Raw genomic sequence first — 17,500 nt, 5'->3', positions numbered from 1 at the left:
ATGCTCATCAGAACTGTCTGGTAAGGTCAGGTTTCTGTTAAATTACTGTACCTTTAGTCTCAGTAGGAAACATATAGGCTTCATTACATATTAGAGAACAGACAAGTAAACTGACTTCAATTAAAAGTTAAAACACTGTAGTTTGAAGTGTGTATTTTTATTTAATGACAGATCTTGGCAGAATAGCAGTCCAACGCACACCCTCCGGGTCCCTGGAGCTGTGTGACTGCGACACTACCTGCTGCACCATTCATTCATACTGTTCATACCGTGCCGCCATTCATGTTTAGCTCAGTTTAAATGCTGGTTCCTCTGCTGCCTTCATTTATCATTGTGTTAACTTCTGTAATCAGATGTCAGAGCATTAAATCTGTGTCTCTCCCTGCTTCAGTTTATTCCTACACTCTCAGAAAAACGGTCACTGTGGTGGTAACCTCAGGGGTAAAGATTCAGTACCTTTTAGTTATGGAATGTAATTGTACCTTATTCTGTTACAGTTGTAGATCAAACTGTTGATTTCATACGCTTCATTTCATATTTATGACTTATGTTCTATTACTCTACACAGTTGTTTAATGAAATATTATGAAAAGATTCACCTCTCCTGCTGGAGAAGAAAATGTAATGTAAACTGGATGTGAACACTTTTGTACCTTTAAAGGTACATTTACACTTTGTGTAAATATTGGCTGATAATGTACCTCTACTGTACCTTTTTTGGAGACTGTACAAGTTCAAAGAAGTCAACATTTTAAGGCAGACTTTTATAGAAAGCCTCTTTTCCAGAGTGACTTTAAGAAGTGCTTTGTCGTATAATCAGAGAACACACCCTCACCCAGAGAGATTCAGTCTGAATTGGTAAACAGAAACATGCTTTTATTGATGTTGCACAATGTACAATCTTACCTATGCATTTAACCCATCTATGGCAGTGAACACACACACACACACACACACACACATGGATACATGTATACACACGTTGAGGGAGAAGACAGTGTTGTTCCTTCACTCCTTCCCACCCCCAGTTTTCTTTTGGGTCCCAAGTGTCATGCTCTTGCCCTGATTCTTGTTTTCCGGCTTTATTTTAAAATGGCTCTGTTTTGTTTGGCCCTGGTCTCCCATTTAGTCCCCCCCACCCCACCCCCAACACCGCCTTGTACCAGTGTCTCCACCTGTGTTTCCTTTGTTGCCCTGCCCTCTTGTTTTCCTTCCCAGGTGTTTGTTGTCTGTGTCGTGATTGGTGGACATTACATATGCTTTAGCCCCTTATCTTAGCGTTAGCTTTGTATTTAGTCCTCTGTTTCTGTTAACGTTAGCCAAGTCCTGCTTAGTTCTTTAATTCCAGTCTCTTGTACTGTTGTATTCTTTAGTCGTTCCTGGTTCTCCTTCGTTTTATTTGGTTTCCTAGTCCTGAATAAATTCTGTTTTTGCATTTGTGCCCACCTCCATAAGCTCCACCCAGTGTTACACCAAGACTGCTTCTCGAGCGTTTAGGCCATGGCTGTCACCGTTGTCCCCAGTCCTGAGTACACGAGACATGGATCGGTTTTTAACTGTACTTTAAGTGTAACTTTACTGGACTACTTTAAAAGTTCCAAGAATAACCCAAGCATTGGAGTGGCACAGATAATTCTTCTGTTAGCTACTGCATTTGTGGGGTTTTATGCTGCATATTTCCTAGGACCTTGAACAATTAATGATCTATTTATCAATAATTCATAATATTTACTGGATTAATGATAGTTTCTTATTAATGCTTACACAAATAGGTCCAAAGAAAGCCCAAACCTTTACTGAACAATATAATATATAATATTTATAGAAATATTTAATAATATAGCGGCACGTTGGTGCAGCAGGTAGTGTCGCAGTCACACAGCTCCAGGGACCTGGAGGTTGTGGGTTCAATTCCCGCTCCGGGTGACTGTCAGTGAGGAGTTTGGTGTGTTCTCCCTGTGTCTGCGTGGGTTTCCTCCGGGTGACTGTCAGTGTGGAGTTGGTGTGTTCTCCCTGTGTCTGCGTGGGTTTCCTCCGGGTGCTCCGGTTTCCTCCTACAGTCCCAAAACACACGTTGGTAGGTGGATTGGCGACTCAAAAGTGTCCGTAGGTGTGAGTGTGTGAGTGAATGTGTGTGTGTGTGTTGCCCTGTGAAGGACTGGTGCCCCCTCCAGGGTGTATTCCCGCCTTGCACCCAATGATTCCAGGTAGGCTCTGGACCCACCGTGACCCTGAATTGGATAAGCGGTTACAGATAATGAATGGATGGATGAATTTAATAATATAGTACTTAGTAGATACTGAATTATGTGTATAAGATACTGGATAATTTCTAATAACTCATGGCGCCCTGGTGTCCTCCTACTGTTCAAACACACGTTGGTAGGTGAATTGAAGGTGAATATGTGAGTTTTCCAAAGGTCCACAGGGACCCTGATCAGGATGTAGTGGTTTCAGTAGATGAAGAAATAAATTTTTTATTGAAATGAAAATGAATTTGCTTTGTTTTTCAGTTGTATTCTTCTGGAATCTACTGCAGGGAGTCTCCGTCGTATGACGACCTGTTTGGCTTTGATGTGGAAGATGTGAAAAAAGAAATTAGGAGAGGAGCTAAACTAGTATGTGTCGCATATGTCCATTCAAATATATACTTGTGCCTGTCCACCTTGTTGATAATTATGACTTCATTATTAGAAATGCAGCTTCTGTAAGAAAAGAGGAGCCACGGTGGGGTGTGAGCTGCCATCATGTCATCGTTCCTATCATTACCCATGTGCCGTAAAGGACAATTCAAGAACTGTGGAGAAACAGTCCAAAGGCACCTACATGTAAGAAGCCTACATTTTCTAACATAGAGTACTGTGCAGAAATCTGAGACCAACTTTCATTTATTTAATTTCCGAACAAGGTGGGTCTGACCATCTCAGGCTAAACCCAAAAACAAATAAAAAAATTGGTTGTAAAAATTCATTATTTCAGTTTTTCATATGGTGCATTGTAAAGACACGAGATTCCATTTGTTTTCATTTCTGCTCCTGACGATATGAAGTTCAGGAAGAATGCCTCAATTTATAAAAGTGGAAGAGCTCTACCACCAGCGCAGGGGAGACTGGCATGCTTGTATATCTCTGCACATAAACCACTTCCTAAATTGTCAATAACATCATCATACATGTCAAAGGCTGACATCAGACACAGACACAGAGCAGCAGCGTCATTTACACAGCCACCGCAGTCACACCATCTGCACTTTGAGAAAGCACAGTGACACTGTCTATACAGGGTTTCCACGCTCACATTTACTTTGTGGTTTATGGTAGAGTGTGTGTGTGTGTGTGTGTATGTTTACTGCTACAGATATGTTAAATGTGGAAGACACATTTTATTGTATATATTACAGACAAATAAATGCATGTTTGCCTGTTTTGTTTGTTTATTTGTTTGGTATCGTTTTTAATTTTTACTGAAATGCAGATTGTAAGGAGCAGAAACGAAAAACTTGAAAATTAGGGAAAGAGATACATTTCCTGTTTTTTTTTTATGTAAAAAACGGAATAAGGATATTTTACACCCAATTTCCTATTTCCGGATTTAGTCTCAAACATTTTAAAAATTGAACTGATAAACAAACTCTACATGACCACGTGACTTGTAAATAAAAGTTATTGATTTTTGCTTTGGTGCAACTTTAGGTGTTCCCTTGTTGTAAGGAGTACCCCTCTCTCTATGTGTCTCTGATGTCTCTGAAACAGAATCATCACGAGAATGTTGTATTTAAAGGCTAAGCACCACTTAATGGACCTACATGAATATTCCACATTATTTTAGTTACTGAAAGATATAAGTATGAATTAAAATGAAAATAGCAGCTTAATTTGCTTTAAAACTGACAATTTTATTAAATTGACGGAAAAACCCGAGCTCGCCACGGAAATTCTTGAACGCAACAGTGACGTCACCGGTGGACAACAGCTGAACAACACCGCGGTAAAACACCGTTATGACTGACTGTTATGACAGTATCTAGCTAAATAACCAACATTATTCATGACAATAGCCTAGCAATAAGCTAAACTCAAATGTAGAGGTACCGTTATTCTTGTAAATGTGATCGAAGTCGAACTCGAATTCATCCGACACTATAAACCTCCGTAATGCAGCTACGTAGCCGAGTATAATCTGAGACACCGAGTTTAGCGAGTCAAGCTAACGTTAACTAACACCAACTAAAACAGGCGAAGTGAGTGTCCTTACCCTGTTTACCTCCATGTTACAGAGGCTCTTGAACACCTTTCGTTGGTGTCCTTACATGCCCATATTGTTGGAAAAGCGCCAGTGAAATGAGCTACAGATAACGGAGTGAGCGGAGGGTCCTTTCCAAAGTGTCCGTTTAAAGTTGACAAATTTAGTCCATTTTCTGGATATTTTGGGATCTTTGGGCCATTTGTTCACAGATGTCCCACTGTACATTGAATGATTGCAGCCAAAAACAACACATCTTTTCCTCATTTTGCAGTAAATTAAGTGCAGCTTCTAGAGTTGTTGTCCACCATCTACGTCACAGGCAAGACGCCTATTAGAGTTTCCGAACACCGTGGGGGGGGGACCAACGGTCTTTTAAACCTTATTCTTTCAATTAATAAGAAATAACATGTTTTCTGACGATCAATAAACACAAGTTAGGAACTCAAATTCCACTGTGTTTATTTGTTTGACACTTTCATAGAGCTGGTGCTTAGCCTTTAATTGTGGTTTAAAATGTACTGCTTTTTTCAGGTTATTCTGCCCAAAGCACGACCGGAAACCTGCCAAAGTTTCCAGTAATTCAGACTCCAACAGCTCAAAGAGAAAAGAAAACAGTGGTGGAGGAACATCATCTGAGGTCTGTACACACACACACACACGTTTAAAGGTAGAGAGCTAAAGTAGTATAATGTTCTCCAGCATTGGACTGTAAAGCACTTTTATAATCAGGATTTCATATATATATATATATATATATATATACACAATCTTTTTATATTAATGTGTTTGGTGTGAGTTGGAACAGTGTTTTTGATCCAGAACTAATAACCTGGGTGTTTCCCCTAACCCTATGCCTTTTAGAGGCTGCTCTTATTTTACAGCTGTTTTAAAGACACTCAAAAGCAAACACATATCATCTTTGAATATTAGTGTTTTTTCCTCGTGTGTAATAAATGAGTGGGGGAGTTTTGGCCTTTCAGAGAGGACAGAGCAGAAACAGAGCAGTAAGGCGGAGCAGTAGAGCAGGGTTGAATAAAGCAAACAGCAGCCAGATGTTATCACAGGTAAGAGAGTCATCATCGCTAAAGGAACACTAGGTAATGTTTTATATTTTTGCTCATGGGCTCCCCCTAAAGTTGCAGATTGTAATTCACTTTTACAGCTCTGTCCTGAAATCAAAGGGGAGGCATACATAGTGTAGTTTCTGCAGTGCTGAGCATGGAGCAGCAACAATACAGGCTCTATTTTGCTTATTACAGCTCATTGAATCTGTAAATTTAATACTACTTAGTAATTTTAAAATTACCTAGTGTTCCTGAAAAACTTTGAAAATGGAATTTAACCTGCACTCCAATGTGTTCATTTACACAGTAACAGTGTAGCGTGTAGAGGGCAGAATCTTCTCTGGAACAGCAGATAAACAACGTAAACTTGCTGTAAATCCGAGTACTGTCAAAGTCAGTGACAAAACAAAGTAGCAAACATGTTTGTCTCTTCGTAGAAGTCATGGAAGTGAAATTAGATGCTCTGGAGCTACACACGAGCTTAAGGATAACCATGTCAAATGCTAAAAGAGTAAAATAATAATAACAAATTATAATAAATATAAAACCCTCCTGCCATTGATCTGTGGGGCAGTGGATCTGTGTTCTCTGGAGTGATGGAGCTCCATTCAGTGCATTTGGAATGTGTTGGTGTGTGGCTAATGCCATCAAATTCTCACACAACAGTCTTAATGTTTTGAGAAGAAAGGCTGGTGGAGTAGGTGTCCACAGATTGAATGAAGGATAGTCTCTGATTTTGAGTTTAGATTATTGTAAACTGTTGCTATGATCAGGTAGCTGATTTCTACTCCATGTTTATGTTTATGTTATGTTTTCCACTCTTCTTCAGAGTGATGCTGATATACCTGTAAGGTACGTGTGTGTGTGTGTGTGTGTGTGTGTGTGTATTCGCATGTGCATGTGTTAACATGTGGGTTAATTATGCCACTTTTCCACTGTATGGTATGTACTCTACTCAACTCGATTTTACTCTGCTTTTTTGCTTTCCATCAGGTAAATTTTTGTTGTGAAACTGGAACCAGGTTCTTTTTCGTACCTGTTCCTTCATAGTTCTAAATGTGTGAGTAGGGACCAAAATGTGATGTGTAAATCTTGCAGAGCGCTGATAGGCCAGAGAGAATCATCACCTTCAGCAGAAATCAGCCTTCTGTAAAATCTCCAGCTGCAGCAGAAATCACATTTGTTTTTATCCGACTCACGACGGCAGCTCGTAAAATTAAGCCGTGGTCTTTTGAAGAGGTTCAAACGCTCCTCGGATCGGTGGCTGGCAAAAGTATCCAGGATACAAGGAAAGAACAAACTCTACTGAACTGAACTGACCAAACAACAACAACAACACGTCGATATTCTATGAGTAAACAACGCTTAACATTACCACCACCATTGTTGTGGACTCCAAAGCCCACTGTTCCATTTAGAGATGGGGTTTTGAGAGGACACTGGCTACATTATGGAAGGGAGGGGCTGTGGTTGTGGAAAAACAAACAGAGAGTCGAGTCCAGTAGACTCACCATGCAGTGAAAAATCACCATTAGTTCTTGCATGCTCCTTAAATCTAGAATTTCACTTTCAAGGTCAACCTTGTTTTGTTTTCTGTCTTGTACATGCGCTTTTGTGTTGTTTTGGTGTTTGTTTCTTCTTTCAGTCCTCTCTTGTTCAGCTCTGGGTTTCTGTTCCATCTGAGAGCTGTCGGCCATGTTGTTACAGATGCTCTTGTGTGCCCTGTATTTCCCTGCATGCAATAAAGCCCTTTTTCTGCCCATGCCTCACCCTGACATGTTGTATGAGTATTCTGGAATGGCAGCTATTTGGGTTAACCCTTGCGTGCTTTGTTTGTTCCTCTTGGTTTTAGTTATAATCTCCTTAGTTATTCTTCCTTTTCTTTGTTGTCCTGTTTACATAAAACTCCTCATACTTGAATGTACCTCATTCTCTGGGTTTCATGTTACAGACAGAATACATTTCAGATCTTCTGCTTTGTCTCTTTGAAGGTTCCCAGGCAGGAAACGGAAGAGTGAAGTGGCTTTCTCTGATGGTAGTACATTGTTTTTAACTGTTTCTCAGTAGAGAAGGGTGCCGCTCAAGTGGTGGATTTTGTTTTTTGCGGGTTTCATGTTTGTGTGACACATAGATAATACACTTTATCCCGTCTGCACTACACCTGTGAGCAATATGTGGGCTGTATTTTGTTTTATAACTTGGGAGTTTCTAATAAAATGGCAAGTGAATTCTGAATAAAGTGTTTGTTTTGTCTTCACCAGATGAAATCCCTCAAATTGACCTGACGAATGAATTGATAGAATCTGATATGGAGGATAACCCTCCCCCAAAACAGCACAAGGTAAATCCAGCATTCAGTTTTTATTTCTTTAATCCCTTATTCATGTGGTTTTTCTCATTTTTAGTAATTTAGTTTATGATCTTTAGTCACAAGGACCGTCAGTACTGGTGTTGAGTGATGAGTTCTGATTCAAAAGCACCCAGTAACTCCAACTCTAGAGAACACCGTTCTACTTCTCCACAGCCCATTGCTGAGGGGCTTTGCACATTGAAGCCCACTACTGTCTTCTGGTATTGGGTAGGATGATCTTTGGCTTAAAGGAACACTAAGTAAGATTTGGTATTTTTGCTACTGGGCTCCGCCTACAGTTGTGGAGCGTTTTTCACGTTTACAGCACTGTCCTGAAATCAAGTGGGAGGGAGGGGGAATAGTTTCCTGTCCTCCTACACAAGTTACATATTGTAGTTTGCAGTGCTGAGTGCAAAATAGCAACGACAGAGGCTCTAATCTCCCAGTGGAACATCACAATGATTTTGAATTTTAAACTTCACGGGAAAAATACTACCTTTGTTGCTTTGTTGTGGGTCCATCCTTTCCTACAGAGTTCATTCAAGCATTTGTACAGTGTAACTTTCTAAATTCCTAAATCTCCTTCATCTTCTGCTTTCAGCATTCGACTCCTGTCCCTGAAGACAAAAGGTAACCATGCATCTCATACTACAGTAAAAAATGCTTCATGGACATGCATGATATTGCACCATAATACTACAATAATGGTATCAGTATATAAGTGTGTGTATATATATATATATATATATATATATATATATATATATATATATATATATATATGTGTGTGTGTGTGTGTGTGTGTGTGTATATATTAGGGGTGGGTGGGTGATATGGCCCTAAAATAATATCATGATATATTGGGCTATTTAGGCATTAGCGATATTACTTATGTATCAAATTCAATTAAATATATTTAATATAAATATTAATATTATTAATGGCTTCTTTCATTTCTAACATAATACCATGGTTAATTTTCCATCTTATATTTTATAACCAAACCACCTCAGAGACACTTTCCGCTGTACTTTACTGTGGTTAAATGACTCATGTAAAGAATGTATGTATCATGGGTAACTGCATGACGTCATTAGGTAAACAAGTGTGGTTTAAAAAAATATTTATATATTCTGTTCATTTATCTAGAACACTAGATCACAGTGCCCATTCAGCCATGGAGTCTGATGAAGCGGAGCCTGAAGCAGCTGACTCAGGTACCTGTGGAGTGTAGTTGTGTGTTTAAGAGAAACTAAATCACAGTTTGTGAACACACAGTAATTAATTTGCTGAAAACTAAACACTTTATGGGTCTTCTGTGTTTTGGCCTGAAGCTGAGCCCCTTCCTAACGGAGATGGGGATGACACAGACATAGAAAAGGTGAGTCTTATCAAACTGGTGAATAATGTAGAATTATGTGCAAGTGGCTGAAGTCTGAGTTTAGCGTTCGCACAGCTCTGAGAAATTCAGGTCTGTGTCAAACTAAGGAAAGGGTTCCCAAATGTTGTGGACAAATTGCCCCAAAATACCAGGATGAAATGATAGTCCCATGTTAACTCAATAACATGTGACCCCTAGCTTGTGAATCTTTGTTTGCTTTGTTTATTTGCTCAGTCTGCTCTCTCTCTTTATCTCTATCTCTCTGTCTCTTAGGATTCAAATGAATCCCAGAGTCTTTTACAACCTGAATACCATCAAGAAATGGTGTCATTTACGGTTATTTTGGACTCAGGACCCTCCCTTGAATCAGGTATATCTTTTATAAACCATAGTATATATAAGCTCTTAAATAGGGAGGGTTGCGTCAAGAAAGGCATCCAGCGTAATAACTGCGCTAGGTCGATGGTGCGGGTGCGCTGTGGTGACCCCTGAAAGGAAGGAGCAGCCGAAAGAAGATGAAGAAGAGTGTATATAAGCTTCTGCATAACATCATAACACAAGCTGTGATTTTACAGCTGTTATTTCAAGTGTTCCTTTAAAAGAATTTTCTGTAAAATCTGCTTGTTAATTCTAGCACTTCCACAAGTGTATTTTGCTGATGTTTGACACACTTTGACACTTTGTGTCAGGAGACAAGACCTGCTCTCTGGGTGCATGGGACGGTCTCGCCCATGGTGCTAGTTAGCATGCGCCTCTGTCACCTGATGTAATACATCTGGATAGTATTCATTCCCCTCCAGCATGTTAAGCTCTTCACTGATGTTGCATTAGCTGTAGTTTGAAAAGAAGCAGTGGGTTGGTTTCATGTGTCTCTTAAAACTAAAAGACAAATATGTTTCTAGCGTGTCAAATTCAGTGTTTGTTAAATCAAGTCTTTCTTCTTTCTGTCTAGAAAGCAGTGTGTTGTGTTCTACTTCTCTTGAGCCAGATCCAGCCACTACTCCTGTGGACTGCAACTCTAATCGATCGCCACCCTCCCCTGAGCACGTACCAGACGCAATCTCGCTTCAAAAGATTTCACCTGCACCCAGCCTCTCATCTGTCCACTCCCATCCACTGGGGGATGTCTCAGCTGAGCCTGAGGAGTTACCAACCTGCTCTAGTCTCACAGTACCCCCCTGTGATGAGGCAGATCCATATAAGCAGATTTCTCGTCAATCATCCCAGGACCCACCACTTTTAAACATGGCAGATGAACCAACTACAACTCTCACTGAGCAGCCTCTGGACCTTACTGCACTACCAGAGTGCTCCACCAAGTCCCCCTCGCCCCCAGAGAACCTCCAGGAGCTGAATGTCTCAGAAACAGCCGCCGTCCTTTTCTGGAGGCGATGTAACGAGGTGGGCTGCACAGAGGCAATTTTCACAGAGCTCACACAACAGCTCAGCACTTTAGCGGAGAGGGTCCAGAGCCAACAGGCCACACAGCAGGGTCAGTGTCCGAACGTTTGCAGACATGCCCTTTATTACATGTGAATGCACTCAGTTTAAGGTGGATGTTGTTGTTGATGTTCAACTGTCAACTTTGCCAGCTTGTTATTAAAATTTTCCATTCCACCTTAAATGTTCAAGCAGCTAAACTCTGGTTCCTAGGAGACAGCTGAGAGTAACAGCTGTTCCATTTAAGGTGGACTGGTGCCAGGGTGTAACTACTAAGCTATTTAAAGAGTAAAGATAGATTTGAATTAGGTGCCTGCATGTTACTGCTGCACAATTTAAGGTGGTATTGGTGGACCCCTTAGCTTTGTTAGTAAAAGTTTTTGGTTTTGTTTTTCTATTATCTCTATTATATTCTAATGTATATTAATGTGGACTCCTCAGAAAATGTCATCTCTCTGAAGATACTGGAAGCATCAGGAAAACTCCCCGTAATATTCAAACAACTGGAGCAAGGTTCAGCATCACTCCATCAAACATGCACCTACATAACGTACATTATTTCCTCTGTAGTATTAATATTACCACCATATCATCTCCATTGTTCTTACAGATTTTGACGAACGAGAGCAGGAGCTGCGGAGGAAAAAAGAAGCTCTGAGGGAAGCCAGGGCTGTGCTGAATCATCTCAGTTGAGGTTATGTTTTAATTGTATTTCTGTGAAATATCTGTAGCTGTGGATGAATCGCCCCATGTTCATAATCCACAACTGCCTGAGGCACTTGTGTTTAATCAACGCTGGGTTTATAGTTGAATATCTGTGTCTACTGTGATTGTCTACAAAGTTTTGGATACATAGCTATGTGGTTATATTTGGTTGTATTTTTATTATTAGGCATGTAGGGAAATGTAACCCTCATATTTGTACGATCATTTTTTTATACATTTATATTCTTTTTAATTAAAAAAGGCAGGTTTGTTTGATCACTGGTCACTTTATTATTTAATCATGTAATTTTATTTTGAGATTGTCTAGTTACAGCTTTGAATTGTATTAAAACATTTTTTAGATGTAAACCTGCCTGGGGTAATTCATTCATTCATTCGTTTGTTCAATTTCTGGAAACTCTTCATCGTGATCAGGGTCATGGTGGGAACCTACTCCAAATCATTGAGTGTATGGTTAGAACACACCCTGGACAAAGTGCCAGTACATCACAGATCCACCCAATCACTCACACCTGTGGACAGTTTCACACACTCACCCTGTCACTCACACCTGTGGACAGTTTCACACACTCACCCTGTCACTCACACCTGTGGACAGTTTCACGTTTCACACACTCACCCAGTAACTCACACCTGTGGACAGTTTCACACACTCACCCTGTCACTCACACCTGTGGACAGTTTCACACACTCACTCTGTCACTCACACCTGTGGACAGTTTCACACACTCACCCTGTCACTCACAACTGTGGACAGTTTCACATACTCACCCAGTCACTCACACACTCACACCTGTAGACAGTTTCACACACTCACCCTGTCACTCACACCTGTGGACAGTTTCACACACTCACCCTGTCACTCACACCTGTGGACAGTTTCACGTTTCACACACTCACCCAGTAACTCACACCTGTGGACAGTTTCACACACTCACCCTGTCACTCACACCTGTGGACAGTTTCACACACTCACTCTGTCACTCACAACTGTGGACAGTTTCACATACTCACCCAGTCACTCACACACTCACACCTGTAGACAGTTTCACACACTCACCCTGTCACTCACACCTGTGGACCTATTGGAGGAAACCCACAAAGATACAGGGATAACACACCACACTCCTCATAGACAGTGACCCGAAGCAAGTGTTCAACCCAGGACCCTGAGACCCTGGAGCTGTGTGGCAGTGACACAACCTGCAGCGCCACCCTGCAGCCCAGTAATGTTTTATAATTTTGTATCAAAAACGACAAAGAACTCAGAGCTCAGATTGAGGTTTACTTTAAATCCACATACAAACAAATCTACAACAGAGACAATGACAGAGTTTACACACAGTGAACCAGTGCAGTCACAGCCATGTCACAATAAAATCTGCATATATGATATGCTCAGTTTTCCACAGAGGTTAAGACTTTACTCATGCAGACGGAACGTTGACTTCAGTTTGTTCACTACGGATGAGTTTTGGACTTAACCACCATAAAAGTTTCATGCTAGTTAAAGGGATATGAACCTTGTAGCACGGAAGAGTGTGTGTACAAGTATTGGCTCAGGTTGCTCTATGAAATGGGTAATAATCTGTGCTGTTGTGGCCTATGTGGGAGTAAAACTAACAACAGGTGTTTGTCCAAGACTAGAGCTACCCTTCTTGTCCGGTATAGAGGCTCTTGGAATCGTAGCATTCTGGAAAGTAAAGAGAGGGAAGAGAAGTTTTTATTTGGTTTTTATATGTATTGCAAATACATTATATTGTATATTACATCTCTGAAATCTAAGGCTTAATATAGAACCTAATATGTTTAATTCTAAATATTACAGCCATAAAGAGTCTGGGATTGAGAAGACACGAGGTAAGAATGAGCTGCTGAAAACGCTGTTAGTGTCCAGTGTATGGCCGACAAAGGCTGAAATTTCAAATATCTTTCCCTCAAATCTCAGCTGTGCCATTGGTTTTACAATATTCGGTGTCCAAAGAAAAACTGGTATCTCCATTTCTAAGTTTACTAAATAATTTTAACACAGCAGTTGGGCCATTAGAAATGCTCCAAATTTACTTTATTAAATTTCACTGAAATTTAATTATTTAATACAATTTCCCCCTCTAAAGTTACTATTTTGAAGATAAATATTTTTCTTTGGACAGCAATGATATGTATCAGATTAAACATAAGGCAACTTTTGTATGTGTATCTGTTGAGGTCTATTAAACTTGTAATCACAAAGTTAATAATACAAATACTTATTTTAAGACCTAATCCATTTTCTTTTTAATGTAACACACATAAACAAGCTTGGATTATCACGCTTTAAATGCTTATCTCAAGTTTATGGACAGTGCTGCCATTTTCTAGTTTTATTCAGCATACTACGGTGGGGGGGTAAATAAGAACTAAAATCCACTAAATGCCTTGTGTCTGTGCACTTTTAATTTGACAGCGTGTTTGATTTTACTCACTTCTTCTCAGTGGTGTCCATCTTTGGCTTCTGAAGGCAGTCTGGATTCTTCCCCTACACCCCTCTCACTCTCTGCTCCTCCTACACACTGAGAAAGAAGCGTTCCCTTAGTCCTCCCCTGTCGAATACACAGCGTTCCTGTATATCTTCAATAGTTAGAGCTCAGGTGAAATGGCACTACAGGCAACAAACTTATTGAGAAAACCCCAACTATAGCATAGATGTTCAGAAATGGGTTCTTACCTAGAAAATCAACAACTTATGTAAATATATAATTTGCATACAACCGTTTCCTTGCTTTAAATTTATTTAACCTTTACTGTCACCTGAAAACAGCCATTGAAAGGCCTACTGAATCTACCAGTCTCAGAAACTAAGAAATACAGACACAGTTTACTTTTTTAAGGCTTGCTTAATGTCCACAACTTGAGCTTAAGGTCATAGTTGTGGGTTCATATACACTGTGGCTAAATTCTGTCAACACATAAAATATTTAATATAATAACTGCATAACTTGTGCCAAAATGGTGGGTAATCAAAATTAAATTTCTGTGGTCTATGAAAACACACCCACACACATACACATCGTCACACCTGTTTCTTTTCCCGTTCCTCCTCAGGATCAGAGGTCACCTGATCCTCAGCACTGAAATACCCATCATGCTCCACAGAGGCATCCAATGAAAGAGAGCCTTTGGTCCATCCTGAGGCAAGGACAGAGAACAAGAGCTTTACCAGAGCTTAAGAGAGGCTAGCGTGGGAGTGAAGACAAGAGTGTGATCACGATGTCAGGAGGTGAAGAAAAGAACGATTACTAACAAAGGGTTAAACTGGGCCACTGTGGTTTATCTGAACTATAATCTGTAATAAATATAAACACCAATTCCTTACGTATTTTTGTGAAATCCAAATATTCAATTTTGAAAAACCAGTGTGACGTAACCTCAGCATCTTGTTCTCACATCATCAGTGCTGAGAATCTCACATAACACTGTCCCAGTTTAACCCCTGCTTATCCAAACCTTCATCCTAAAACCGTCCGAGACAGGAGACAAAACAGTGATCAGAGACCAGTCTCATACACAGCATGCTTCAAGCCGCTGGAGTGAGGAATTAAGGGAAGACCTCAGAGAGACTCACACACTAAATATGAACCTACAAGCACATGCTTCCCCAAAACCAACAGCACCCGTGCAAGTGTGTGTGTCCTTTGGCAGTGTGCGAGTACCTCTCCTACGATTCGGAAACAGGCTCGATGTACTTAACCTCCTGACTCCGCCCAAATAGGGGTGTGGCCCTGTTTCTGAGAGGGAAAACCACCAATCAGAGAGCCATCAGGACTTATTAGCCAGCCCTAGCTTTCAAAGACCTATAATATATCTCTATTACACTTATTATTAAACTGTTGATTATACCTGTATTAAACTGTATAGTATATGACAGAGGCTTGCTTTGAGGGTAAAAGCAGCTTTTATTTTGATATGTAGGTTTGGGTGTTGTTTGCTGAAAGAGCAGGAGTGAGACCAGAGATTTCCAAAAGCATTTCATTAAGAAAAGAAAAAGGGGGCTTTATATACAGGGTACCTAATGGAGTCGGGTCACTTTTGATTTCCTGACGCTTGGCTTTGGCTTCAGCGATGGAGAAAGACCCTGTAGAGCACAAAAAAGTAGCAGATAAATCCAGAGTAATCTGACAATAGAATTGAGTTTAAAGGCTAAGCACCAGCTCTATGAAAGTGTCCAACAAATAAACACAGTGGAATTTGAGTTCCTAACTTGTGTTTATTGATAGTCAGAAAACATGTTATTTCTTATTAATTGAAGGAATAAGGTTTAAAAGACCGTTGGTTCTCCCCACAAACGGTGTTCGTAAACTCTAATAGGCGTCTTGCCTGTGACGTAGACGGTGGACAACAACTCTAGAAGCTGCACTTAATTTAATGCAAAATGATGAAAAGATGTGTTGTTTTTGGCTGCAATCATTCAATGTACAGTGGGACATCTGTGCACAAATGGCCCAAAGATCCCAAAATATCCAGAAAATGGACTAAATTTGTCAACTTTAAACGGGCACTTTGGAAAGGACCATCCGCTCACTCCGTTATCTGTAGCTCATTTCACTGGCGCTTTTCCAACACTATGGGCATGTAAGGACACCAACGAAAGGTGTTCAAGAGCCTCTGTAACATGGAGGTAAACAGGGTAAGGACACTCACTTCGCCTGTTTTAGTTGGTGTTAGTTAACATTAGCTTGACTTGCTAAACTCGGTGGCTCAGATTATACTCGGCTACGTAGCTGCATTACGGAGGTTTATAGTGTCGGATGAATTCGAGTTCGACTTCGATCACATTTACAAGAATAACGGTACCTCTACATTTGAGTTTAGCTTATTGCTAGGCTATTGTCATGAATAATGTTGGTTATTTAGCTAGATACTGTCATTACAGTCAGTCATAACGGTGTTTTACCGCGGCGTTGTTCAGCTGTTGTCCACCAGTGACGTCACGGTTGCGTTCAAGAATTTCCGTAGAGAGCTCGGGTTTTTCCGTCAATTTAATAAAATTGTCAGTTTTAAAGCAAATTAAGCTGCTATTTTCATTTAATTCATACTTATATCTGTCAGTAACTAAAATAATGTGAAATATTCACGGAGGTCCATTAAGTGATGCTTAGTCTTTAATGAGTTTGGTTTATCTTAGAATTTACCCGTTGCTTTCATTTGTTTCCTGTCGTCTGGGCTGCTAGGTTCATTATCATTTTCTTCTTCTGTCATCTGCCGATCCAGTCGTCCATCCTTCACACTGTTCTGCCCGTCCCGGACCAATCTGTCAATATACAGAAATATAATAATAAAATCATTGCTTGTAAAATTTAGTTTCTGTTTGTATTGAACTTTTATGCACAGGAAGAGCCAGACTGCTCTGTTTATAGTGTGTAACACTGATGAGTGTCCTAACTTTCATTGTTTAAAAGTTTGTTAGACATGAGTTACACAGAAGTGACCAGTTCAGTTTTACACTGAATAAAACAACAACACGGAAGATGACAAAATTTAAGTTCCCTTCTTTTAGGTCTTTTTTTTTATACACTGTTTACGTGTGTGTGTGTGTGTGTGTGTGTGTGTGTGTGTGTGTGTGTGTGTGTGTTTCACCTGTCCAGAGAATTGTTCTCTGATGGCAACTGGTCAGTGGCCCTCTGCTGACGGGCCTCTGTAAGAAAAGGATATACGAAGGATATATATATACACACACACACACACACACACACACATACACGCTGGTGCAGTACATTTATGGATTCAGGGTCAGATTAATGAGTATTGGACATCTGATATCAGTAAATATTACACTAGAGTCCACTTAATACGTATTAGATGATCAGTAGATACTGAATTATAAAATAACAGCTTTTTCTTTTCTCGTACCTCTGTAGGCCTCCAGTTGTCCAGTGAGAAGTTTCCGGATTTCTCTCACCCACACAGTCTTTGTCTCCTCAGATGCTGCCTGTGTTTAGAAACACACACAAAAAACACAAACGTGATGGTTTTGACAGAAATCTGCTTATTCATTCATTCATTATCTGTAAGGGCTTATCCAAGTCATGTTTATTGTCTATTTTTTTTAATTAACTAAAGACCCATTTTTGTTTTGGACAGAATTCATCCGATATATCGACCAATAATTAACATTGTGAAAAGTGCCAGTGTAAAATAATATCTGTGAGAAATGGATGAATTCAAATATATATTACAAAGTAGTTGTAGCTCCTTAAATAAGTTGTTAGCACCTTAAAATAGGCGTCTGTCACACACAAATCTGATAGAGTGTGT

General features: G+C 40.0%; 2 protein-coding genes across 6 annotated transcripts in view; one reads left to right on the top strand and one right to left on the bottom strand.

Annotated features, from left to right (window-relative positions):
• Nucleotides 1-11,514, top strand: part of phf11 (PHD finger protein 11) — a 12,250-nt gene extending 736 nt beyond the window's left edge. Inside the window, exons 2-16 of one of the 5 annotated variants that reach the window (XM_066641379.1) lie at nucleotides 1-20; nucleotides 2,514-2,618; nucleotides 2,695-2,828; nucleotides 4,777-4,882; nucleotides 5,226-5,309; nucleotides 6,139-6,161; nucleotides 7,301-7,344; nucleotides 7,571-7,650; nucleotides 8,261-8,289; nucleotides 8,809-8,876; nucleotides 8,994-9,040; nucleotides 9,314-9,410; nucleotides 10,029-10,532; nucleotides 10,922-10,993; nucleotides 11,091-11,514. The exon at nucleotides 1-20 is cut by the window's left edge and continues 127 nt beyond it. In XM_066641379.1, coding sequence (XP_066497476.1) covers nucleotides 1-20; nucleotides 2,514-2,618; nucleotides 2,695-2,828; nucleotides 4,777-4,882; nucleotides 5,226-5,309; nucleotides 6,139-6,161; nucleotides 7,301-7,344; nucleotides 7,571-7,650; nucleotides 8,261-8,289; nucleotides 8,809-8,876; nucleotides 8,994-9,040; nucleotides 9,314-9,410; nucleotides 10,029-10,532; nucleotides 10,922-10,993; nucleotides 11,091-11,173 — 1,496 coding nt within the window. In that variant the 3' untranslated portion in view covers nucleotides 11,174-11,514. Of the gene's footprint in view, nucleotides 21-2,513; nucleotides 2,619-2,694; nucleotides 2,829-4,776; nucleotides 4,883-5,225; nucleotides 5,310-6,138; nucleotides 6,162-7,300; nucleotides 7,345-7,570; nucleotides 7,651-8,260; nucleotides 8,290-8,808; nucleotides 8,877-8,993; nucleotides 9,041-9,313; nucleotides 9,411-9,992; nucleotides 10,533-10,921; nucleotides 10,994-11,090 lie in introns of all 5 variants that reach the window. The other 4 variants (XM_066641378.1, XM_066641380.1, XM_066641382.1 and 1 more) reach the window with 4 other exon arrangements.
• Nucleotides 11,515-12,491: 977 nt separating this feature from the next.
• LOC136710982 (guanine nucleotide exchange factor DBS-like) overlaps nucleotides 12,492-17,500 on the bottom strand; it is a 7,447-nt gene continuing 2,438 nt past the window's right edge. The window contains exons 2-9 of the mRNA XM_066686915.1: nucleotides 17,096-17,174; nucleotides 16,823-16,880; nucleotides 16,378-16,496; nucleotides 15,255-15,320; nucleotides 14,899-14,973; nucleotides 14,265-14,374; nucleotides 13,672-13,788; nucleotides 12,492-12,899 (exon numbers count right to left, since the gene is read on the bottom strand). Of these exons, the coding sequence (XP_066543012.1) occupies nucleotides 13,678-13,788; nucleotides 14,265-14,374; nucleotides 14,899-14,973; nucleotides 15,255-15,320; nucleotides 16,378-16,496; nucleotides 16,823-16,880; nucleotides 17,096-17,174 (618 nt within the window). The 3' untranslated portion in view covers nucleotides 12,492-12,899; nucleotides 13,672-13,677. The remainder of the gene's footprint in view (nucleotides 12,900-13,671; nucleotides 13,789-14,264; nucleotides 14,375-14,898; nucleotides 14,974-15,254; nucleotides 15,321-16,377; nucleotides 16,497-16,822; nucleotides 16,881-17,095; nucleotides 17,175-17,500) is intronic.

Source organism: Hoplias malabaricus, chromosome 12 (assembly GCF_029633855.1).
Source record: "Hoplias malabaricus isolate fHopMal1 chromosome 12, fHopMal1.hap1, whole genome shotgun sequence".
Classification (NCBI taxonomy): domain Eukaryota; kingdom Metazoa; phylum Chordata; class Actinopteri; order Characiformes; family Erythrinidae; genus Hoplias; species Hoplias malabaricus.
The sequence above is the reverse complement of the archived record's forward strand: the minus strand, read 5'-3'. Positions and strand labels throughout refer to the sequence as shown.